This window comes from Camellia sinensis, chromosome 13 (genome assembly GCF_055761805.1).
Source record: "Camellia sinensis isolate YWXY chromosome 13, ASM5576180v1, whole genome shotgun sequence".
Taxonomy (NCBI): domain Eukaryota; kingdom Viridiplantae; phylum Streptophyta; class Magnoliopsida; order Ericales; family Theaceae; genus Camellia; species Camellia sinensis.
The window spans coordinates 45046920-45072170 of record NC_138973.1 but is presented as its reverse complement, the minus strand read 5'-3'; the positions used below and the strand labels follow the sequence as shown (position 1 = coordinate 45072170).

Sequence of the window (25251 nt, the reverse complement as noted above, 5' to 3'; positions counted from 1 at the left end):
AGTATAACTTTATATTTTTTGAGTCATAACTAAAAAAATAAAAAAAAAATCATAACTAAATACAACATGAGACATAGCTAAAGAATTTATGAGGTATGACTAAAATAATGTTATAACTAAATAATAGAATTGATTATAATTGGAAAAAAAAAAAGACATAACTAAAAGTGTAACCCTGTGTATAGTATGTAGGTTAGAATTTTTCAACAATGGTATAATAATTTAAACAACATAGTTATATCTACCAAATTTGTTCGTATGAGACTGGTAAGAGTTTCTCGTTTTGAAAACTCGTAAGAGATTCTTCCAAAAAAGTCTCATTGCTCGAATTGAAACTGAACAAATTCAGTAGATAAATCATTAATCTTTAAAAAAATAAAACCACCGTAGAGTAGGAGCATAATAGATAAACTCAGGCTATGTTTGGCATGAATTTTTTCGGCTAAAATAGACACAAAAAGACAAAATAGACTAAAAATCAATAAAACAAAATGTCATTTTCAAATCATAATTATTTTTTTTCCCTCTCACAAAAGTTTAAAAAAATCAAAAAACTCATTCCAAATGAAACTTTTTACCTCCGAACTAAAATATCCAAAAAATATAAAATTGAAAAAGCCAACTCACATCTCAAAATTAGGCTAAGGCTTAGTTTGACATAATCTAAAAAATTCAAAAAGTTAAAAGTCACTATCTTATTTAAATCATATCATCTCTCTATTACATCACTTCAAACTCAATCCATATTTTACATTTTTTCTTAAAAAGTCAAAAAATACACTTATAGTGTGTTTGGTTGGAGGATTTGGGGAGGGATTTGGAAAGGGAAAGAGAAAAGGTGTGTGAAACTATGTGAAATATAAGCATGATTTATTCACATTTCACCTACCTTTTCCAAATCCCTCTCCAAATCCCCCAACCAAACACAGCATTAGGGTTGGTTTCGGAAGTGGGTTGGCTTTTTGACTTTTTTAACTATTTTAGTTTAGGCTAAAAAACTTAGTTTGAGAATTTTTTTTTAACTTTTTTGACTTTTATGTAAAAAAAGAATGTAATAATTATAAATTAAATGTGATATTTTATCTTTTATAACTAAAATAATCTATTTTATTTTTTATAATTAAAATAGCTAAAAAAAAAAAGTCCCATTTCCTTCCTCCCAAACGGTGGTTAGATTATTCCAAACAATTCTAAATGCCACCCCTACATTTTGCATTATAAAATACTGTCATTTGTTGTGTCAACGTCACATCATTAGTTTGCTACATTTTATATTTGTCATTACAAATATTGATCCCAAAAGCATTTGAAACCAAAAGCAAAAAACAGAACAATTTTATTAAGCGGTTTTACATATATTTCTCTCACTCTCTCGTTTCTGCGTTGCGTTGTCCTCCTTCCCCTTCTTCTTCTTCTTCTTCTTCTTCTTCTTCCCTTAGGAGCCCCTCTCTCTCTCTCTCTCTCTCTCTCTCTCTCTCTCTGTGCCATGGCGTCCACCGAGAGCTTCACCGACAAGAACGCTTTTTTCAGAAAGCTCAAAGCCAAGTCCGACAACAAGGTCTGTGTGTGTGTGTGTGTCGCTGGGCTTTCATTTTATAGTTGTTACGTGAAATTTGTTGTTGTTGTTTTTTAGGTGAATTTGGTAGTAATTGTGAGATCTGATTCAGATCTGGCATTTCCAAGGCTAAATTGAGATTCTGAATTTGTTTTTTTTGGGGGGGATTTGGGTTGAATCAGATGTGTTTTGATTGCAATGCTAAGAATCCAACATGGGCTTCTGTTACGTACGGGATCTTCTTGTGCATCGATTGTTCGGCCTCTCATCGCAGTCTAGGCGTTCACGTCAGCTTCGTTAGGTGATTTCTATTTTCAATTTTTTTGTTTCTTTCTAACATTAAATTTTTTATTTTTTTTTTCAATTCGCTTGTTTTATGCAACATTGTGCTTGTGAAATTCACTATTCAATCTTTCAGTCACTTTGTTGGTTAATTTTGCCTCTTTTTGTGGGAAGGGAAATATCAAATCAGTGGACATTTAAAAAAATAATTACAAAGCATTGATAAATTTTATAAATATTAATAATTAAAATTATAAACTTTTTTCATGAATCTGTAATTTTCTCTTTTTTTTAGTACATATTGTTATTGCTAAATTTACTAACTGTTATACACACACAAAATGTCTCGTATGAAAATGCTTAAGACCAACAACAACCCTTCCGCAATTTGAACCACAATGATGTAATGACGTGGCATGATACATGTCAACTTTTGATTTATTACATGTTCAATTGTGTGAGGCTTATCTCACTTGCCCCATCACCGTGGGTAAATTTAGGGGTCAAATTTGTGAGTCTGTGGCACTACTCTTGTTTAATATTGATTTGAGTGGAAATGTTTGGTTGGGGTTTGGGGTGGAGGAACATGAAAGTTCAAGCTTTCTTGCAGTCCTTGGACCACCGATATAGACTTAAGAAAATACATGGAGCATAGGTTGAATGATTTATTTGAATAATCTGAATCAAGGAAAGAAGATTGATAACGAGGATGTAGACTCTAGACTTAGTGGTTGCGGGCATTTGGTGGTTCTCTCTTGGGCAAGTGGTTCAGGTTGCTGGGTTGGATTCTCAATCTATTTCCACCCAACTCTTAGGATCTTGAGAACCTAGCCTTGGCCTTGTTGATTTCACTCGCAAGGTACCATAACTAGTATAGGAATGCTTTTGTGAAATATTTTTCTAGTTGTCTTTTGGTGTGTGAGTGAAAGCAGAAGTATTAAGAAATTACTGTACATATAGAACATTGTTGTGGTGCTTTTACTCCATATTCCATAGATAACATAAACAACAAGAACAATGCAAAATGGTGTTGACCTCAAAGGAGAGCTAGGGCATTGCAGAGCATTACTGATCAAATTCCTATCACCCTTACCCCCTCAGATGATAGGGACTATGAGGTAAGATGGTTACCTGCTTCTAATGGATAATTTATTGTTAGCTCAGCTTGGAAGACTATCAGGCTACAAAAGTCAAAAGTTTTCTACTGCAATATTGCTTGGTAATGTGCCAAGATGGTCATTTTCTTTCTGCTTGTGTGCTATGGGAAGGTTATCCGCTCTTGATAGAGTACATAAATGGGGTTTGACACAACACACTAATTGTGTTATGTCTGGACAATCTGTAGAAGGCCATGAGTATCTATTTTTTGAATGCTCTTTCATTGGGGGGATTTGGCTGCAAATTCTGGCTTTGCACCATATCATCAGATTTCAATGGGTATCTAATGGGAGCTCAGGATTCATTTATTCTATATTTTATTTTTCTCATATTGCTCACATCCACCTTGTCATCTGCATTGCAATCCTGTGCATTCATCACCGTATTGTCTCTTAGCTATCTAGTTTTTCATTCTGTAGAACATGGTTGGTCTTCTAGCTGTCTTGCTAGTTCTGTTTCGATATAGATTTCATGTAGTTCAAATGTATGTACATCAACTTTCATTCACCCTTACATTTCAAGATGATTGGCGTTTCAAGTCATATTCCCAAAGTATACATCAGTTTTAAGGATCTGTCTTTTGTTGCAAATTTGCAATGTGTTACTTAAAATACTGTTAGTAAATGTCCAAAAAATATCCTTGTTCGTATGTCTGCAGAGGTTGATCATTGTCCTCTTCTACTGCTTCTGGTGTTTATCCATTTGACATTGTAAAAGCAGAAATATAATTACTTTGCCATTTCTTTATATTAACTGTTGGAATGGGTTTGGTTTCTTTTCCATGACATTATGACCACCTCTTGATTAACAAGTTTGTTTTTGGCCATTGTTTATCTCAAGTTACTTTGACAAATGCAATGCACTGTATTCAGAAAAATCAGAAGAAACTCATTTTTTCTCCATGAATTATTGTGTTTATTATTGCAGGTCTACCAATTTAGATTCATGGACTCCAGAGCAGCTAAAGATGATGAGTTTGGGGGGAAACAACCGTGCTCAAGCTTTCTTCAAGCAGCATGGATGGACTGGTGGAGGCAAGATTGAGGCCAAGTATACCTCAAGAGCGGCTGAATTATATAGACAGATACTTACAAAAGAAGTTGCTAAAAGTTCTGCAGAAGACGCAGGCTTGCCATCATCTCCAGTTGCTTCTCAGTCAGCATATGTCTCTAATAGACTTCCTGATGTCAAGATCAGTGAAGCTTCTAAAGAAATTTCCTCAGGAAAGCAAGAAGTTCCTAATGTCTCTGCTTCACCTAAAGCTTCTCATACAGTTACTGTTAAAAAGCCTCTTGGTGCAAAGAAAACTGGAAAAACTGGGGGACTTGGTGCTCGAAAGCTTACTACTAAGGTGAATCCTTGCTTTACCTCAATGAACAAATTGGTTACTCAGAAAATTTTATATCATAAAATGATGTGTTGAAAGTTGCTTTTCTGTTTAAGAAATTCTATTTTTTGAAGTTCATTTGTTATTGCTTGATTTTGCGTAATGAATTTAACTTCCTTTGGTTACACCAAACACTTCCATGCAGCCAAGTGAGAATCTCTATGATCAGAAGCCTGAAGAACCTTCTGTACAAGTTTCCACCTCAACTAATAGCACCCCAACGGACAGCTCATCTTTTACATCACGTTTCGAGTACGTAGATAATTTTCAAGATGCTCCGATGAGTTCTGGAGGCACGCATGTGTTGAGCCATGTAGCCCCGCCAAAATCGTCAAGTTTCTTTTCAGATTTTGGGATGGACAGTGGTTTCACAAAGAAATCAGGCTCCAATTCATCTAAGATTCAAGTAAGCTGATACGATTTATGATTTTGTTTTCAAGTGATGGCAGTAGCACAACCAGATAAATGTGATTATACCAATATGGAGAAGCATTTTAAGGATCTCTACCCAAGACTGAATATATTTTTGGTGAATTTTGAAATAATATATTGCCACCTAATTTGGTTCATTTTTCTTTAAATTCCTTCTAGTTTTTTCTTCACTGTGTCATTGACTAGATCTTTCTCTGTTGCTTAAAAAGTACAGTTTGATGTCCACTCGTCATTTGCTATAACTCTACACAATAATCCAGCAAGGCTTTCATTGGTGATACATGTATTTTTCCTTAAATAAATTGGGGCTTTCTTGGATCTTAGTTTGTGTTGGTAGACATCACATGCTTGGGTTTTAAATTCATTGAAAAAAAAAAAACAGTAGTAACTCTCTTTTCCTCCAATAGTCGCATGCAAAAAATAAATAATATATGTGCCTTGTAACTAGTGTGAATTTTTACTTATGCTATGGGTTTGACCATATAATTTGAAAGGGGGAAGGTTAGTAACCCAAAATTTTGTTAAATATTGATGGAATAGTTTGTGTTAGAATTTACCTACACCTACCACCACCTACTACCACACCTACTACACCTACCACCAATTTAACCTCACCTACTCCACTAAACCTAACCCACTACACCACTACCACCTCACCTACTCCACTAAACCTAACCCACTACACCACTATCACCATCCACTACACACCATCCACTACACCTACATCTATATAAGGAACCATTTGTAATAGACAAAAAATCAATCAATATATAAATCAATAATACATGAATTTTAACTTGGTATCAGAGCAGTAAGATTTAGGTCCGTATTTTGTTTTCTCACCGGCGGGCAGCCGGCCGGCAACCTTGCTTTCGCTGCCCGCTGGCATTTTCTACACATACCTTTACTTTCCTGCATCTTCCACCTCTCCCCAACCTTGCCTTTCACCACCTCCTTTGTCTCCGACAACGTGCCGCCAGCCTCGTTCTTCAAACTCTTTCGGCTTCGTCACACAGCCCACAGCCCACCAAGCCTTCATTTAACTCAACATTTAGTTCTGCGTCTCCGTCAACTGGGTTCTCCTTTGGAGCATCCTCGGTTTCTGTTGCTGCTACCAACAGTGCCCCTATGGTGTTTGGATCATCCACTCCTACTAGTGGCTCATTGGATTCCATTTTCATGTTCACTTCAGCTGCTTCTACTGCCACTGCCTCTTCCCAAGCACAGCCCATGTTTGGTAGTGCTGTTCCTGTCTTCACGGCTGCCTCAGGTAATGGTGATCAGATGAGCATGGAGGATAGCATGGCTGAGGACCCAGTACAGGCATCCATCATGCCTGCAGTTCCGGTATTTGGTCTACGAACTCCATTAGCACCAGTGGTGCCACTTCAAGCTTTTTTAATTCCACTTGACTCGAAAAGGCAACCCATGTGACCCAACTTCTTCTCTCTCTCTCCGCGCACATAGTCCAAACCCATGTTCTTTGATTCTTTTCTTTCTTTCTTTATTTATTTCTTTTAATCCCTTTAACACCAAGCTCATCCGCTCGTGTCCCCCACTAAAACTTAGCTGCCCCAAAATCTTTTGTTTATTTCATTTCACAAAAAAAAAAAAAAAAAAAAACAAATATAAACCGCACTTTATTTTTTTATTATAAACCACACCTTTTGCAAAACACACGACACACACATTGCTTTGCACATGCACTTTCTGATAACATTATTTTTCTTTATTTTTTTAATTCAATCCACTCCCTCTCTCTCTCATCCCTTTTTCTATCCACTAAACCCACTTTCATCATTTCTCTGATTCCATTACAAGCAACCCACGTGATTCTCTTCTTATTCTTTCTTTCTTTTTTATTTTTCTTTCACTTTATTTTTCATCTTTTTTTTCATTATTATTTCTTTGCACACAAAAAAAAAAAAAAAAAAAAAAGGGCAGAAGACGGACTGCACACCACACTCATTTTATTCATGTCGGGGGCTCACCCCGATCACCATTTTACACCAAAAAAAAAAAAAAAAAAAAAAAGCAAAAAAAAAAACATAAATCAATCAAAACAAAAAACATCCACAGGCGGGATTTTGCTTCTCTACTCTGCCACAGGTCTCTTCTTCTTGCCTCCGTCCTGGACGGCCCTTGCCGGTGTTGCCTCCGTGTTTCCTTGTCCACCGAGCACGTTCACTCCCCCATACTCCTCCACTGCAGCATATGGCGGCCCTCCAAATCGGAACATAACGGTGGCCTTCCGCTTAAGCTCCTTATTTTCTGCCTTCAGCACACTTATCTCTGCTCGCGCATCCTTATACATGCGTTGGAGCAGAGCCAGTTGGGCGTTTAAATGCTGCACTTCATTTGTCCTACTCTGCAGCCGGTTCGACAAGTTTGTGACCGCCGTCATGGTTTCCACACATGACTTCAAAGTATACTGATTGGCCTCCACATCCGACTGCACTGCAATTCTTTGCTCCACAGACCGCATCGGAAAGTTCAACGGAGCAAACTCCGGGGCGCTTGGTTGAGGTTCCAGTGCCACCGCACCAGTTCTCTCTCTTGTTGACTCGTTGAGGTCGGGAAAGAGAGTGAGCAGACTCCGGGACGAAGAGGCCATTTTCTGGGCAACAAAGTGTTACAGCCTATCTCTCTCAGCAAAACGAAGAGTTTTTTTCAGAGGTTTTTCGCAAGTTTTTTCTCAGCCTCTGCCTCAGCCTCAGCCTTCGTCTTGGTTAAATAGACGAGGCAGACACGCGCATCGCGCGCCTCTTGACGCCAGACGACAAACCGGGCGCGCCAGCCAAGGCGCTCACGTGCCTCGCCATCATGTCCGGCACACCTTTTGATGAATTGGGCACGCCTTTTGATGGCACGCCTTTTTTGACAGATTGGGCACACCTTTTGAGGGTGCGACTTTACAAGGGTCCGACAAGACTCTGTAAACTGTCCCGACATTGATTCCGGTTAGCTCCTTCATGGGTCCGACAAGACTCTGTAAACTGTCCCGACATTGATTCCGGTTAGCTCCTTTATGGGTCCGACAAGACTCTGTAAACTGTCCCGACATAGATTCCGGTTAGTTTCTATAAGGGTCCAGCAAGACTCCGTAAACTGTCACAACAACTGTCACAACATTGTCTGCTACAACGGTCCGACATGACCCCCATAAACTGTCTTCTACATCGGTCTGACACCGCCATCCAGTGTCCTCTACATGGTTATGACACCACCATACAGTGTCCTCTACAACGTTATGACACCACCATCCAGTGTCCTCTACCACGTTATGGCACCACCTTTCAGTGTCTTCACCAACGGTCTGACACGACCATACAGTGTCTCCTATCTTTATTTTATTTTTTATGTATTTTCTTGTTTTGTTCCTCTCTCCAAACTCAAGTTGGTTAGTTTCTATCCTCCTTGAGTTTGCGGGGGGCTGTTAGAATTTACCTACACCTACCACCACCTACTACCACACCTACTACACCTACCACCAATTTAACCTCACCTACTCCACTAAACCTAACCCACTACACCACTACCACCTCACCTACTCCACTAAACCTAACCCACTACACCACTATCACCATCCACTACACCTACATCTATATAAGGAACCATTTGTAATAGACAAAAAATCAATCAATATATAAATCAATAATACATGAATTTTAATTGTTTGTCTTTGCGTTTCTCCCAATGTACCCGTATCCACTGTATATGATAAGGGTAAGAGTATGTGATATATGTCAGACACTCATATATTGGATATGTGTCTGACACACGGACAAGTCCCCTTACTCATATCCAATTTTTGAATACATATTTTAATATCCCAAGATTTAGGTTTATGAAAGTTTGATGCTTGGCCACGCACCCGCATTAGCACCTGATACTCGTACTTGAGTCCATGTATAACATATTCAATGTCGTTTACATAGATGTCTTCCTTGCCTGTGAATCTCTTGCCTAAATGAGTTATAGGAAGTTACTAGTTCATGCCTACAAGCATTTATTAGCTCAAAGCATTGGTTATATTTCTGATGCTTTCAACTGGTCATTTTAGAACCATTCTTAAAATTGATTGAACAGCTTTGAACATTGCCTTCATAATCTATCCCTGATACTTTGGTCCAATTTGGTTTTGGCAGTTGGTTTGCATTTGTAATGCCTGTCTTTCTGTATTTGTTGATACGTATTATAATTCTCAGATTGAGGAAACGGATGAAGCGAGGAAGAAGTTCTCCAATGCAAAGTCTATTTCATCCGCCCAATTTTATGGGGATCAAAGCAAAGCCACTGCAGATGCTCATGTTTCCTTGCAAAAGTATTCAGTATGTGCTCTTTCCATGACTTGTAAAAGCATAAACCATAACCATTTCCCTGCACTTGAGATTCTTGAATTTATCACACATATGAACGAGCACTCTTAAGTTGAATCCTATAATTTATTTATTTATTTATTTATTTTTTCATTCTGCCAAAGCTGATCGCTAACTAACAGGATGTAGGGTTTAGCAAACAACTTTAATGAGGAATAACTGTCCATGGCTACCTGAAAATTTGGTGGACTAGCGTGTTTTAAATTAGTTAAAGTAACATTTTATTTCTTCTTTGTTTTCCCTTTTAAACTTTTATTTTATAATTTATTCTGGAAAATGGTTGCAGCAAATATCACTTATGAATGGTTGGTTGGTTGGAACTTAAGAACTTCAACAAGGAATAACTTCTAAGCGTTACGTGATTAGCAATTATTGGATATGATAGCAAATATAAGTCAACACAATCAACGGATTACGTATGTCCAGATATGTTTATTTATATGACTCTCTCTGTGTGTGTGTTTTTATTTATTTATTTTTTACTCTACTTTTCACCTTTTGATGGATAATATTGAAGTAGAAGTACTTACAAATGAACTTGTAGCCGTCTTCTTGCTACTCTCAAGAATCATTTCATTTGAAATTGCTCACCTTAACCTGGTTGGACATTATCTAGGAACCTTAGTGTTATCCTAATGATTTTCAAATCAATTGTCTCCCTGAAAATTTGCTCAAGTGCTCTGAAGTGGATCTATTTTATTAGATTGAATTTGCTACTGATTTCCAACTCATTCGGATAATATTTCTCCCTTATCTCTTTTGCAGGGTTCAACAGCCATCTCTAGTGCAGATCTGTTTGGTGACGATATGGATAATTCCAGTCTTGATGTCGCTGCAAGTGACTTCCTTAACCGACTATCGTTCCAGGTTTGCTTCGCAACTCCTTTTCTATCGAAGTCTTTCAAGAAAATAACTTTTATTAAAAAAAATATTTACTTTCTATTATTTCCACATCTTCACCATATGAGTAGTACTGTATCTGAACTTTTCTTCTTTTTTTTTTTTCTCCTCGGCAGGCACAACAAGATATTTCTTCTCTTAAAAATATAGCGGGAGAGACTGGGAAGAAACTGAGTTCCCTGGCGTCCACTTTAATGACAGATCTCCAGGATAGGGTTCTCTGACAATGCTATGTTTTGTGTTCGAATTCATGAGGATTAGCTTGTTACAATTGTTACCACAATATTTATCTAGTGGATGTAAAAAAAAAAATCAAAAATTTATTTGAAAAGACAAATATAAGATTTTAACACTCACCATGCTTATGATAAGCTGTTATTATTTTATTTTGTATCTGAGGGATTGTTATTTTAGATTGCTTATGTATGCTTTTGTTTTTTATATTTTATTTGAAGGAATGTCAATGTTTGTTGATTATTCACCTATTTTTCATGCATTTTGATGTGAATCTTTAAATTTTATAAAATCTTTAAGATTGTGTTTGCTTCATAGATTTGATTTGATAAAAGATTTAGAAATAAAAATGAAAAATATAAGTAAAATGCGAATAAAATATATCTATATTTTATTTAATTTTACACACTTTTTTTTTTTTTCTTTCCAAATCATTCTTTAAATTTATGAATCAAATATAGCCTAAAATAATTAATTACATAAGCATATTGAATTAATTACATAAATTTGTCAAACCTAAAATAAGGAAAATAATATGTTTAGTTTGAGTTTGGGAGATGAGTTTTAGAGTTAAAAAGTACAAAAAGTTGTTTGGTTTGGTTTTTTTCAAAAGATGTTTTGAAAAATTATTTTGAGAGAGAGTTTTGAAAAAAATGATTGATTTGATGTGTATGAGATAGAGATTTGTTTGAAAAACTTGTAAACCAAACAAGTTTTGGAAAATTTTTTTAGAAAAATTTGTTTAGTTTAATTACTTTTAAAAATTTATTTGTAAAGAATTTTTTTCAAAAATTTTGGAGAAACACAAACCAAACAAGGCCCAGTATCCAAGAGAATATTCAGATAAAGATTCTCCAAAAAAACCTTGCAGATGCTATTAATAATAATGTTGCATGAGTAAGCTAATTGAATTCAAAGCGTTTGATATGTTTATGCCTCCATTTGAGAAGTGGGTTGACTTTTTAGTTTTTTGACTTTTTTAGTTATTTTAGTCTGGACTAAAAAACTTAGTTTGGGAAGGATTTTTTGAGCTTTTTTGACTTTTTTTGTGAGAGAATAGTGTAATGATTATGAATTAGATGTGATGTTTTGTTTTTTTGTAGTTAAAATAGCCTATTTTATCTTTTGTGACTAAAATAACTAAAAAAGCCCACTTTAATTCTTCCCAAACGAACGCTAGGTAGATAATTTGTTTCAATTGCATACGCATATCAAATATATGATAAAAACTCTACACGTTATTAATTGTTGAATGTGTTTTATGTGTAGGTTATAAATATTTTTCTCTTCCATGTTTGAAAAATACCCACCGATCAAACATTACCCTGATAAATTTATAGTTGTTTAATAATTGAAGATTTTTTTTAGGATCCTTCATATTAAAATTTTATAGTATGAGGATTGTTTGGGATGTTTTAAATAAGTATATTTTTTGACTTTTTATAAAAAGATGTGTAGAAAAGTAGAGAGGAAATATTGATTGATCTGACTCAAAAAGATAAAAAAATATAAACTTATTTAGTCTTCCCAAACAAGGTCATAAAGAATATTTAATATTTTAATAATATCTAAAGTCTCTCAAATTAATCTATAAAAAATTCGAGTAAGAGAATTTTTCTAAACTTCCTAAAGAAATTCTCATCGAATAATTTCTCTGGACTTCTTAAAAAAAATTCTTTCAAAATTAAAGAAATTTCCAAATAAACCATTCTCTCCCACTGATAAATTTCATTTTCTATGATTTTTAATGACACGTCTCCACTTATCTCTCGGACCCACTTTATCATCTTCATCACACACAACTAATTAAACAAGACAGAGAACTAGCTTCTCAAAAAAAAAAAAAAAAGAGAGCAAAAAATTGCAATACCGTTTCGCAATCCGATATTGGACTCTTCAGTGTTGATGTTGTACAAAACACTCTCATATCTCATTTCGCTCTTGGATGTCAAGCTAATCAAGCTGCCGATGTATGAATCGACAGATGAACTAGATCTATAACTCTCTGTCGCCATAGTTGCAGCAGCAGCAATGAAAGATCAATTGACAAATCTAACTCTGCAACGATAAAAGTGTGTAGAGAGAGAGAGAGAGAGAGAGAGAGAGAGAGAGTATGAGAGGGGATTTGGATTTGTTGACCCCCTTTGAAGACTGTGACGGTGGTAGCAGTGTAGCAGCAGGGCGCATGCAGGTGGTGGCTGAGCGGCAACGCTCCGGTGACAGCAGTAGGGGCGTCGACGGCGGTCGACAAGGTGTGGTCGGTGGGGGTAGTGTGGCAGAGTGAGTAAGAGTGAGAGTAGAGGCAAGATCGCGACGTTGGCGGTAGCGCAACAAGGGGCCGGCGACAAAAGACAGACGATGGTGGCGTGGGAAAAGGGAGGAAAGATTAGGTTGCATTATGGTGTGTACTGGAAAAGAAGAGTGACAGGTGATTTTTTTACGTTTGGAGGGTGAAGTTTCTTTGTGATATATGAACATAGTGTTTCAGAATTTTAGATATCACAAAAATGATATTATAAATTTTGCTTATTGTTAAAAATAAGTGAAGGATCTTGAATTAATTTTTTTTATAAGTATTACGGTGTTGGTGTTTTTGTTTTTGCCTATTTATCACTAATAACTCTTAGGTCTTGTTTGGCGACATGTCGATTTAATTAAAAAGTTAAAAAATTATTTAAAAAGTTAAAAAATTAATAATTTATATCAAAAAGTCAGAGATTCTCTTTTTTTTCTTTACTTTTTGCACATCTTTCTATAAAAAATCATCCTAAACATACTAATTTTTTTTATTTATATTTTAGTCAAATAATTAAAAAAATTATTAAATTAACATGCCCTCGAACAAGGCCAAGTAACTATATGAATAAAACAAGGGTAAATTACTTGCTGTTATAGATGACCACTCGATGTATGGACAATCATTTTTGTTTTTAGTTTTTAAAATATGTTTAGCAATTGTGTTTCGCTACAGCTTTTTTTCATCCATCTATAAAAGAGAAATATCAAATGAGTGAAAAAGAAGAAGAGTAATTTTGTAGGTAAAAATGAGTGAAAGCCAAAATTGTGTTATTTTTATACATTTTTTCACTTGCATTGGTTATTGATTTATAATTATTTTTCTTGTTTCTCATTGACTTAATATTCACTCTTATAAAAATGAGATCAAAATATTAATTTCCATAAAATATTAAAGTTGATAGAAATGTATATTTTTCATTTCTTACAAAATATGGGTTGTTTAAGATATTATAAATAAATGAACCTTCTGACTTTTTGTGAAATATGAGTTGAGGTTGAAGTGATGTGATAGAAATGGTATGACTTAAATAGGATAGTGAATTTTTGATTTTTTAACTTTTTTAAGAGGTATCAAACGTAGCCTTATATTCACCAATAATGGCATACAGTTAATAAAATTTAAAATGGATTTATAAACAATAATATGTAAGTAACCATATTAAAGTCAAGTTTGGCATACACAAAATAATTCATCTTTTTATCCTTTTTTCATTACATCACGTTTTTACTTTTCTGCACATCTTTTCGTAAAAAGACAAAAAAATACACTTATTTAAGTCATCCCAAACAATCCCTAAATAACGGGTACTACATGCATTAATTAGTGTATCAATACTAATTATGACATTATTATTAATCACATTTATTAATCTCATTATAAATTTCAAAAATCTCTTAAATTATAACACATCGTCAATTGGTACACTAATTAATATACCAATTAGTACTATAACATTATTCATTAAATAATCATTGGAGTATTTTTTTTAAAAAAAAAACTATAATTTATATAATATTTATATTTATCAATTTTTAGAAAGAAATTTGAACAAGTTTTTTGTAAAATAGGGCAAAAACCTCTCTCTCTCTCCATTTTCCCTCCCTTTTCAAAACAGAGTCTGAAAGCGAGTCGAACCATTTCGAAGTGAAAATTTTCTGTTTCCCTCTTCTTTCATCTTCTTCTTCATCCCTCAAAAATCAAAACACAAAGCTTTAATTTTCAAATTTCTTCTCTTTTCCCTCCGCCCACATTCCCAAACCCAAAAAACTTCCCAAAATCGAACCTTCAAAACCCTAATTTCGTTTTCTTCTCCCTAACTCCACATTCCCAAACTTTCCCCTCTCTTTCTCTGCATTTCAATGGATACCCATCTCACAGAAACACTCCAATTTGAATACCCACCTCCCGATTCAGTTGATTCGAAGCAAACCTTAGATGGGTCTTCACACAATTCACCTCCGCCGCAAACCCTAGATTGTCTGCTCAACTCGTCAGCAGCTCCGCCCGACTCGAATCCCGATGATCACTCTGATTCGGCTTTGTTTGGTGGTGTTGATTCTCAAAAGAACGAAGAAAACGATGCATTCAATTCTTCGCACTGGTCGTCCATGGGGTGGGACTCCCGGGGAGGCACCAAGACCTCGGCCTCGGCCTCGGCCTCGGGTTGGTCCGATTGGCCTTCAGTAGAAGACACCAAGCCCTCTAGCTTGGATTGGTCTGATTCAATGCCTTTGCAGGAAGAAACTGTAGCCAAGGTTTCTGATTCGGTCTCTCCGGACTGGTCAAGTGAAGCTAAGCCGGCTATGGTGGTGTGTTGTTATGCTAAATCTCCATGCCACACTAAATTTTTAGTTTACTTCTGTTAATTTTTGTTTCTAGGAATTTGGGTATTTGAATTTTCTTTATTTTGTGAATTTGTAGGGTGCAGGGCTTGCAAATCTAGGCAACACTTGTTTTCTTAATGCAATCTTACAATGTTTTACGCACATAGTGCCACTCGTTCAGGGTCTTAGGTCATACAATCACCCAAGGCCTTGTGACCGTAAGATTCTATACCCCGATTATGCGTACTTCGTCTCATTTTGCTTTAGTTTACATTATTGATCTGTTCATATATTTCATTTGTTATATTTATGTGTTGAGTTTTGATTTGGAATTGGAATTTGCAGGTGATAATGAAGGGTTCTGTGTAATTTGCACTCTTCGTGACCACATTGAATACTCCATAGCTTCGATGGACAGGGTTGTCTCCCCTTGGAAGCTTGTTGACAATTTGAACTGTATCCTCTTCTACAGTGATATTTATTGATACGACACTATAATTTTAATAAAATTGGGTTTAATTGATTGGTGTTGATTTATCTGCATTTTTTTAGGATGTATTAATAATATAGTTTTTGTCACTACATCAAAGCAAATTGAACTAATCAGCATTTCTGATTGATTTATTTCTTTGTGTTTGTGGTCTTGTGTTATCTCGTTTAGCTAACTATTGCTTCTTCAAATATTAACTACTTAGAAGTTTATGTTATTGTCATTCTTGACCTAGGAAATTCCAGATATTTCATCCAACTTTCGGAGATTCCAGCAGGAAGATGCACATGAGTTCCTGCAATGCTTGTTGGATAGACTTGACAGCTGCTGTATTTATTCACAGACAAAGGATACTTCTTTGCCTTCAGCTGATGAGAGCTTGGTCAAGCAAGTTTTTGGTGGCCGTCTGATTAGCAAAGTATGAATTTTAAATTTATTTCTGATTCACCTTTTATATTGGTTATTTTGATAACGAGGTTAGCTATTATTTATTAGAAAAAAGTTTGCTATTAAAGCTAACATCATACGCACACAGACATACATATATGGGTAGGATTTAGGATTTGGAATTGTTTCTTAATTGTTGAATGCTTTTGTGTTTGAATTCCAGCTTCAATGCTGCAATTGTGGTCACTCTTCTGACACCTATGAGCCCTTGATTGACCTGAGTTTGGAGATTGAGAATGTGGGTACTCTTCCTAGTGCATTGGAATCTTTCACCAAGGTGGAAAAGATTGAAGATCCAGAGACAAAGTTCACTTGTGAACAATGTAAAGAAAAAGTGTCAGTAGAAAAGCAGCTTATATTGAACCAGGCTCCTTCTGTTGCTGCGTTCCACTTGAAAAGATTCAAGAATGATGGCTCCTATGTTGAGAAGATTGACAAGCACGTGGAGTTCCCACTAGAGCTAGACTTGCTGCCATACACTGGTGGCGATCCGAATAATGATGTGAGTATATGGGCCCCGGTTTTGCTAGAGAATTTCTATCAACAAATAATTAAATAGTAAGTTTGTTACTGATGTCAAAGCCATTGGTTGAAAGATCTGTTAGGAAAATGAACTTCATAAATAGTAGTCCCAATGCAACTGTCTCATGATCTAACCTGAAAAATTATGATGGTTGAGTAGTTTGCATTTTCTGTTGGGTGCTGATGGTGAATGGCTTTAGAAAACTTAGCTGCTTCAAATATTTTTACTAATTGAGTGATCATACCTTTGCATGAGTTTTTAGTAAATTTTCTTTTGGTAATCCAGTGGTAAAGATACTTATAGGGTGGGATTAGTGGGGTTTAAGTATTACTTTAAACTTGAAAAGAAAATGCATATTTCAATTATCTTTGTTTGGGTTTTTGTTATATGGACAGGTACTAAACTCTGTTTTCTCTATACCATATAGGTGGAATTGAAGTACAATCTGTATGCAATTGTTGTGCATATCGGATTCTCATCCACTTCGGGTCATTACTATTGCTTCATTCGTTCTGCCCCAGATGCATGGTACAGGTTGGATGACTCAAAGGTAATACTTGCTGTAGTTACATGTATTTTTTGGATTAGTAAGATTAGTATTTTATGGATATCATATGTTGGCAATTGAGATTCACCTTCTTACATTTTTTGTTTGGATGATAGGAGGAATCAAAGAGTGAGAATGAGAATCTTTTTACTAGTGATTTAATTACTAGTAATAATATATTTCTGTGTCAATGTAATTTAAGTGTTTGGTTTGGTTAGGAATCCTCTATAAATCCTCTAAAGGAATATGATTTAATTTTAAATTTTATGGGACCATCAATTTATTTTATTCTGAAATGAGTTATGTACCTCCAGGAATGTGAGATTTTGATGGGGAATGTGGGAATGGGATTCTTACTAGTGTGGTAAATTCATTTTGCCTTGGGAACTATTGTAAGAATCACATTCTCATTCTTATATGCATCCAAACAAAGGAATGAAAGAGACATGGAATGAGATTCTCATTTTCCTTGCCACTCCTGCTGGCCAAACATGGCCTTAAGGTTGCATTATGTTTGTTGGATATGACCTACTTTCCTAGTTTTGGCATTTGCAACAGTCTAGTGGCAAAATATGACGATGGATAACAATTTGATTATTCTGGATCATAGTTAACTAGTGATAGTTAAGCCACAAAGTGCAATTGCTGAATTTTTTGAGAATGCCCATATCGTTGCTGAAGTACAATTTTTCACTTTCCCTTACTATGTTGTGGACTGTAACTATTTAAATGTGATTGCTAGTTGAGTCTGATCTGTTTAAATTGCCTTAAATTGCTTGTAACTCTATTTGTCAGCATCGGGATGCAATACTGATTGAGAATTCCATTTAGTAATGATTCATCTGTTATTATTTCTTGCAAATTTGAAGGTATAAATTAACATCTGAGTTTTATTTTTTTAGGTTACTAGGGTTCGAGAAGATTTTGTGCTTTCTCAAGAAGCCTACATTCTATTCTATGCAAAGGAGGGCACTCCATGGTTTTCAAGTTTCATGGAAACAGAAAAGTCATCCATCGATCCAAATCTATTCAGCAATTCACCCCAGTCTGTTTTAGATAACGTTGATCGCATTGGTACTTCTTCCCCTAATGTGGCAGATAATTGTAGTGGTGAAGTCAATGAAGCTGGAGAAGTTGCTGTTGGAATTTCTGTAGATTCTTTTAATAAACGTACACACAATAGTGTTGAAGTTGATGAGGCTAAAGATGATTCTCACAGGTTATTTACTCCAGTGCCACTGGTGATGAGTAATTCTTCAAGTGAAACGGCATATAAAGTAGAGAGAAAATTCTCTCCATCTGCTCTTAGAGATAATAATTCCAATCGGGAGTTCAATAAAGTTGCAAAGAATGTCAATATCATTCCTTCAACTCCCCCGAGTTCTCCTAGCCCAGATATATATGCAGAAGAGCCTCCAAGTAAATCCATTTGTTTAGTTTCATTTGTATATTTATTCATTTCCATATCTAATTTCCTTAACATGGGTCAGAAGAACTAACGCTAGGAACTGTGTTTTGGGATTTTCAGCAGTGACTTATTCCATCCCAAGGAATCATCTGATATCAGAGAAACAAGTGCCTTGCAAAAGACAATTGGACAAGGATTTGGAGGATTCAGAGAGAAACCAGGCTCATAAACTATTGAAAATCATGCCCAATGACAGGAGTGCGAAACTATTGGACAACGGTTTGGAGGATTCAGAGAGAAAGCAGGCTCGTAAACTATTGAAAGGCATGCCCAATGACAGGAGTGCGAAACTTTTGGCTGCCATGAATGGGTCCCACAATGAAGGTCGGAGGAGCAGGAGAATTGAATCATCTTCAAATAGAAATGAAAGACCTTCAAGTGCTCGCCATAATCCCAACCTCAGCTCTTTTACACGTCCTGTGTCTGCTGGAAGTTTACGGTAATCAGTTGTGAAAATTTGATGAGAATCTACTTGGTCTGCTTAATTTTGCCAAACATAGATGTTCTCCTGAGGTTAACATGAAAAATCTGGGGAATATTTGATCTTTCAAACATGAGTTATCTAGCGTTTTGTATTATCCCATGGGCGGAAATTAAAGTAGATTGATTTTGTTTCCTAGGTTTGTTTATATTGTCTGATGTAAAGTTCAATTGAAGTTTCTTCTGGGCTCCATTCTAGTTTAAATGTTTTAGTGAACAGATGTGTTTGGATTATGAAGCAAATTGGAATACCCTCTATTTGCGTTGACTTGTGGCTCTATGAGGAAACTGGGTTTAGACAAAGATCGATGGGTGTGGCAAATTCTCTTTGTTTCAATTGTTGGTTGGTGTTGTAGTAAAATTTTTATATAACGGTGATTTTCCGTTATTATTGACACGTGATATTATTAATTAATAATACAACTATATGGTGGTTTACATAGTATTATCACGTGTTAGTGATGATATGATATTATTATTGTATTAATTTTTTTTTTCCCTTGGTGGTTGTATTCCCAAGGCTACTAGGCCAGTTGGGCCATGCTGAGATTGGGCCAGCCCACAAGCCTTGGGTATTTACGAGTGTGTATCAAAAAAGCCCTCCTATATTCCTAGTTGGTTTCTCCATATTAGTAGTGACATGTGCTTTTCACTTTGATTCGACTTGTATGGATTATTTTCAACTCTTAAAAGATAAAAGAATATTTTCATGTACACAAATGAGTGGCTTCCACTTTAAACTTTGTGGGTAAATTTTTTTACCCATTATACTAAATGTAATTTTTAATTTTTTTTTTATTGATTAAATTTAAGTGGTAAATTTTTTTACCCATTAGATTAAATGTAATTTTTAATTTTTTTTTATGATATTTATCGCATTACTAGACTAAATTTAAGTATCAAATACCATATGATGCAGCATGAAATTCACATAAAGAATTTTAAATTAAGATAAGTCAACCAATCTGAAAAACCTAAGTCTCTGGACTTTGGCATTATCATTATGCTTGAATAGCATAGACATAGTTTACATAAAAAGCATACTAAGTTCACTCTTGGTTGTGTCGAAGACCTTGTTTGATGTAACATGTTTGATGTAACAAGAAGATTAAAGAATAAACCAATACTAGTATACAAGGATTAAGAGGACCTCCAACATGACCCTTTCTTCCTCACTCAGCCTAAGCATGAACAGAAGACCACATTTGCTGGAGAAAGAAGCAAGAAAAAGAAAGAAAGAAATGGGAAGTAGTAGTAGTGGTGGTGGTGGGAAGAGAACATTAGCACAAGATCTGATAGCAGTAGAGGAGTCACCAGGTGGGTTAGAAAGTACAAAAAATGTGGTGGTGGTGATGGATGGACTCAAGGAGTTTACAATGGACCCTCTCATGTGGGTTCTGGAGAACATTGCTCATGAGGCTCATTGCACTATTACTCTCCTTGGGGTCATGCCCTGGCTTAACATTCCACGTAACTCTCTCTCTCTCTCTCTCTCTCTCTCTCTCTCTCTATACGATATAAATTTAAATTTGGTATAGTGTACAAATGTAATCTATATATTCTATTTTTTGGGAATACTTTTTGAGGTAATTAATTAAAATTTTAGTTATGGTTGATAATTGATGTTATTTTCATGATGTGTGTTTAGTGTTTTCTAAGACATGGTCAGACATTTGGACAATGGACCTGGAGGATTTGTCAGCTATAAAGAAGAAAACCAAGTGGAAGAGTGATGCCAAGTACCAAAAAATTGAACAACTAATTAATCTTTGCCAACAATATGGGGTATGCTAAACTTTAATTTATTAGAAAATTTAGTTACTCCAAAAATGTGTAAATTTTGTTCAAATTGTGAATATACAATTGAGATTGAATTAATATATTGCAAAATTCTTATATACATATTAATAGAATATTTTTGGCTGTTAATCTAGAGGTCCTACTAGCAAATTTATTTTATTCTATAATTTATTATTATTTTGTTAATGATGGTTTAGTTTTATTTGGTCCAACTTATTGTAAGTAAAAGATTGATAATCACCTCTCTTTCAGCTTTTAGATAATTTTTTTTTTTTTTATAACTTACTTAAATTATTTTTGTCTAATAAATGGTAAACATAAACTATATTAAACAATGTGACATAAACTCTTAAATTAAAATAAATTGTAATTAACTCATTTAAGTTGTAACAAACTGTCCTATCATTGTGTTGCTATTGAACTAACATATTATTAATTTTTTTGGTGAATCGAGTGTATAGGTAAAACCACAGATGAGATCAGAAATGGGGTACCCTTTGCAACTACTTGTGGTTGAACAAATCATAAGCCTTCATGCAACTCTGGTATTGTTTGATAGGTACATTAATGCCTACATACATATACTAAAATCGTCAAAAATGGTATGCAATATGAAAAAAATACTAAAAGGAGTGTAAAATTTGAATATATAATGTAGATTTAAATTTGGAGTGGTGTGAGTCACATTCAAAATAAATTTGATACAAATATTTTAAATTTTAAATATTATCTTTGAATCACAATATTGCTGATTGTCAATAATCTTAGGTTGAGTTCGACAATTGCTTTCTCAGCGGGCCTTTTTGTTTTGTTTTTTTTTTTTTTTTTTTTTTACAATAGAGTTGTTACTAAAAAAGTTGATGCATTTAGAAAATGCTATTTTTTTTTCCTAATAGATTCTTCACATTTTAGATCCTTTGAGAAGAGAAAAACATGAAAAAAAGTAAAAAATCTAATACAAAATTTCAAAAATTTCATTAAAGACAAACGAGTTCGGGAAAAAGTTAATCTTTTTTAGCAATTGCCAAACAGAAATAAATCTTGTTAAGAAAGTTAAAATTTTCACAATTGGAAGTTAAATAACCATAACCAAACATTTATTTTTTAAAAAAAACTTTAAATACTCAAAAGTTGAAAATAAATAGAGTGCTAATAGTTGGTCTATGATATGTGATAACAGGCATCATCAGAAATATAGAGAATACTATGCAGAGAAAATTCCATGCAGTATGGTTATGATGAATGAAGAAGGAGAGGTTGACATGATCAAGGGTAAATCCCATGTTGAAAATCTAGAGAACATATCGGAAGAATCTCCAATTTCGTCAGCACCTACTACGAAATTGATGATTGCAGAACGTTTGAGGAAAATTTTTCTGGCCAAGAGCTCAAGAAAATCATGCTTAAAAATCCGCTCTACAAGGTCTGCTTGATTGACTGAATGCCAAATATGAATGGCAAAGTACTCTATTTGGAAATAATATGAAAACAATGTCTCATGTTTTATGTTTAAAGGACATTACCCAGTATTGGTTCCTTAATAATCAAAGGTGTTGAGAAGAGATTGCATAGTATTTGCTCTCATACTCAAACCTGTGGTCTTATGCTTTAGTTCTTGTTTTATATATCCCTTTGAATAACACATCCATTATATGTAATGGAATTTAATAATAAATTAGATTTACATTTATGCTGTGTTTGGTTGGAGGATTTGAGGAGAGATTTGGAAAGAGAAATGAAAAAGGTAGGTGAAATATGAATAAAACATACCTATATTTCACCTAGTTTCACACACCTTTTCCCTTTCCTTTTTCAAATCCCTTTCCAAATCTCCCTACCAAACACAGCGTTAGAAAAGCAGCATATGGTGCAAAATTTGATTTACTGTGAAATCGCATCATTTTAGATCATCACTAAAAAGAAACTCAAGAAGTAATTCGAAAATAAAGTGTGAATCAAATTTATTTTGAATGTACTAGTTTGTTTAGATTAACCAATCACAAAATTTAAAAATTCACTAAATATGTTAGGCTTATTTTTGTTTCACTATTTTTTTTTTTTTTTTGAGATCATCTAATTTAAACCAAGCTAAAAAGTAGAATAATTTCATCTAATGTGAATTTTTTTTTTACTAAAGACAAAAGTAAGTCTAAAAAACACACCAATTTATATGCAACATGATAAAACTTCTAATAAAAAATATAATTTACAAATTACTAATACTAATACTAATATACTTTGTAAACTATTAATTGAGTCACATAGTGCCTACATGTGGTATTTAAATATAATCACTACAATATTACTCAGCTTGGACAAGCCCCAAGAAAAGTTTAGATCGGGTCGGGTTTCTCCTAATCAACCCATCAACTTGGACGCAAGAACTACCTTTTTTGAGTAGAGTCCAAGCCCATCATAGAGACCACAACATTACTCTGTCGCTTGGGTAGGCTTCGGCCCACATTACAGAGCCCAAGCCCAAAAACCTAAAAGCATGGGACTCAAAAACATTGAATTAGGCAGCCCTCAAAAACAAAAAGCAAAAAAAAAAATTTCCACTGCCGGGACTCGAACCGGAGCTCTCAAGAGAGAGCCGGCTGTGCAGATTAACAAACCTTTTGCTCGAATTATTGCCCAATTTTGTTTGCTTGTGGTTTTTTATTTATTTATTTAAGTTTAATAATTGTATATATAAAAAACAAGACTCAACTATTCTTATTTTACCACCGGAGTTGGTGACTCACATTGCTTCTTACAGCAGTGAATCAAGTACGATTCTTAGAAGGTGCGAAATGTTGGATTTTTCAGTGATTCTTTTCAGAGATCTTGCACTGTACTTTGATTAAACCTTGCTTGATCTTGTTGGGGGTGGTTGAGGAGCTTCACTGGTGTCTCGACGGTGGGTTCCTTCCGTTAGATTAGGTTAAATTTGGCTGACAACCGATTACCTCAGGTCTAGGCCCATGAATGCCGTGATGACATCTCAGAGCATCCTTTTTTTTTGGGGGAGCAAAAAAGAGGAAAAAAAAAAAAAAACTCTTCCTATTTTGTTAACATGATTAAAAATCAACTTTTTGACTTTTGACTTTTTTAGGACACAATGCATCTCTATTTTTTTGTACATTTTTTATTTCAAAAAATTAACTTTTAATCTACTTCTCAAAATAGGTAATACTAACATTTTTTTCAAAAATATTTTATTTTTAATTAAATTTCAATCATGTAAAAACGTTTAACTAGTAACAACAATTAGCACACCATAATTTGTGAATAATCACCACAAATAGAGACTGAGGTCTCGTTTGAGAATATGTTATTTTAGTAATTTTTTAACTTTTTATAATAAAGATGTGCAGAAAAATAGAGAAATTGATGTGACTACTTATAGTGACTTTTTAATTTTTTGACTAAAATAGTTGCTCCCAAAACAAGGCCTAAGAGAGCCATGACTCCCTTAGTTGTTCAATTTTTTTTAATAATCTGAATTGTTTATTTTATAAAATTTTCTGTACATATTATCTACAAAAAAAAATAAAAATAATTTGATCTAATTTTTTCATTTTATCGTGTTTATCTTTTAAAAAATGAATGGTCTATTTTAAACAACATACAATTTAATTGTTTTTTTTTTTTTTTTTTTTTTTTTTTGGGTGAGAAGAGAAGAGAAGAGAAGCGTAACCCAATTTATTGATCACTACTTGGTGACTGAGAAGAGAAGAGAAGAGAAGCGTAGTCCTCGAACTTCGTAATAAAGCCGATTCAAATATGAAAAAAAGAAAAAGTTATCATTTTATATCATGTTGAGAAGGTAATTTATATGTAAATTGAGCCGAGTTAGGTGATGGGCCGTTCTGTGGGCCACAGTAAAAAGGGCTGAGTAAAAGAGCTTTGTAGTTAACCCGGTCCAGAAAGAGCTTTGTAGTTAGCTCGGTCACTACGGTCTGAGTAGTAGCAGTTAGCTCGGTCATACCACTAAGGACCGGGGTATTTTGGGTTTTTACTCAGAACCTTGCTATTGAATAGCTCGGTCCAAGCACGTTGTGGACAACACAGTCTCAAGAAGTGAAACCGAGGTACAAGTTGTAAAAGGAAGAGACGAGCTAGTCAAAACTCAGTCAATTCTGCCAGTCTAGCATGGCTGTTTTAGCTTGGTCGTTTTGTCATAGGACCGAGGTATAACCATCTCACTTGGTTTAAGCAGTAATTAGAGTGTTGAAGGATAAACATTATCTTTCAGGAGTGTGATCCCTAGGAGGACTCTACGTAGAGGAATAAGAGTCCTACTAGGATTGTGCCACATGGAACCTATAAAAGCTCACAACATCACCTATGGAGAGGTAACCCAACTTTGATTCCTGAAGTCACAGAGCTTTTGTGTCTATTGTCTATTATGCTGACTTAGGCATCGGAGGGGTTTCCGGCACACACCCGCCGGTTAGCTCACGTTTGTATTTTCAGGTGGGCAAAGTGACGATGTAAGGAGGAGCGCAAGCTTGATCAACAGGATTATACGAGAAGAATTATTTCGTGCTCGTACAATTAGCGC

At 34.8% G+C, this 25251-nt stretch overlaps 3 protein-coding genes across 5 annotated transcripts; all 3 read left to right on the top strand.

Annotated features, from left to right (window-relative positions):
- Positions 1 to 1213: 1213 nt before the first annotated feature.
- Positions 1214 to 10570, top strand: LOC114302834 (putative ADP-ribosylation factor GTPase-activating protein AGD8). Of its 2 annotated transcripts, none has more exons than XM_028247923.2 (7): positions 1214 to 1558; positions 1738 to 1856; positions 3923 to 4346; positions 4528 to 4788; positions 9023 to 9145; positions 9959 to 10060; positions 10210 to 10570. In XM_028247923.2, the coding sequence occupies exons 1-7, from the start codon at positions 1487 to 1489 to the stop codon at positions 10315 to 10317; spliced, it is 1209 nt and encodes a 402-aa protein (XP_028103724.1). In that variant the 5' UTR covers positions 1214 to 1486; the 3' UTR covers positions 10318 to 10570. The 2 variants fall into 2 exon arrangements, with proteins under 2 accessions (XP_028103724.1, XP_028103717.1); XM_028247916.2 differs by having other exon boundaries at positions 1249 to 1558; positions 8963 to 9145.
- Positions 10571 to 11352: 782 nt separating this feature from the next.
- Positions 11353 to 19173, top strand: LOC114302819 (ubiquitin carboxyl-terminal hydrolase 21). Of its 2 annotated transcripts, none has more exons than XM_028247902.2 (8): positions 11353 to 14935; positions 15048 to 15168; positions 15296 to 15406; positions 15686 to 15858; positions 16051 to 16389; positions 16838 to 16960; positions 17860 to 18376; positions 18486 to 19173. In XM_028247902.2, exons 1-8 carry the CDS (start codon positions 14486 to 14488, stop codon positions 18866 to 18868), a joined length of 2217 nt encoding a protein of 738 aa, XP_028103703.2. In that variant the 5' UTR covers positions 11353 to 14485; the 3' UTR covers positions 18869 to 19173. The 2 variants fall into 2 exon arrangements, with proteins under 2 accessions (XP_028103703.2, XP_028103707.2); XM_028247906.2 differs by having other exon boundaries at positions 14253 to 14935; positions 18489 to 19173.
- Positions 19174 to 19936: 763 nt separating this feature from the next.
- On the top strand, positions 19937 to 22270 carry LOC114302812 (uncharacterized). The gene is made up of 4 exons (XM_082902143.1): positions 19937 to 20375; positions 20554 to 20690; positions 21167 to 21264; positions 21886 to 22270. Exons 1-4 carry the CDS (start codon positions 20063 to 20065, stop codon positions 22136 to 22138), a joined length of 801 nt encoding a protein of 266 aa, XP_082758269.1. The 5' UTR covers positions 19937 to 20062; the 3' UTR covers positions 22139 to 22270.
- The last annotated feature ends 2981 nt before the right edge of the window (positions 22271 to 25251 follow it).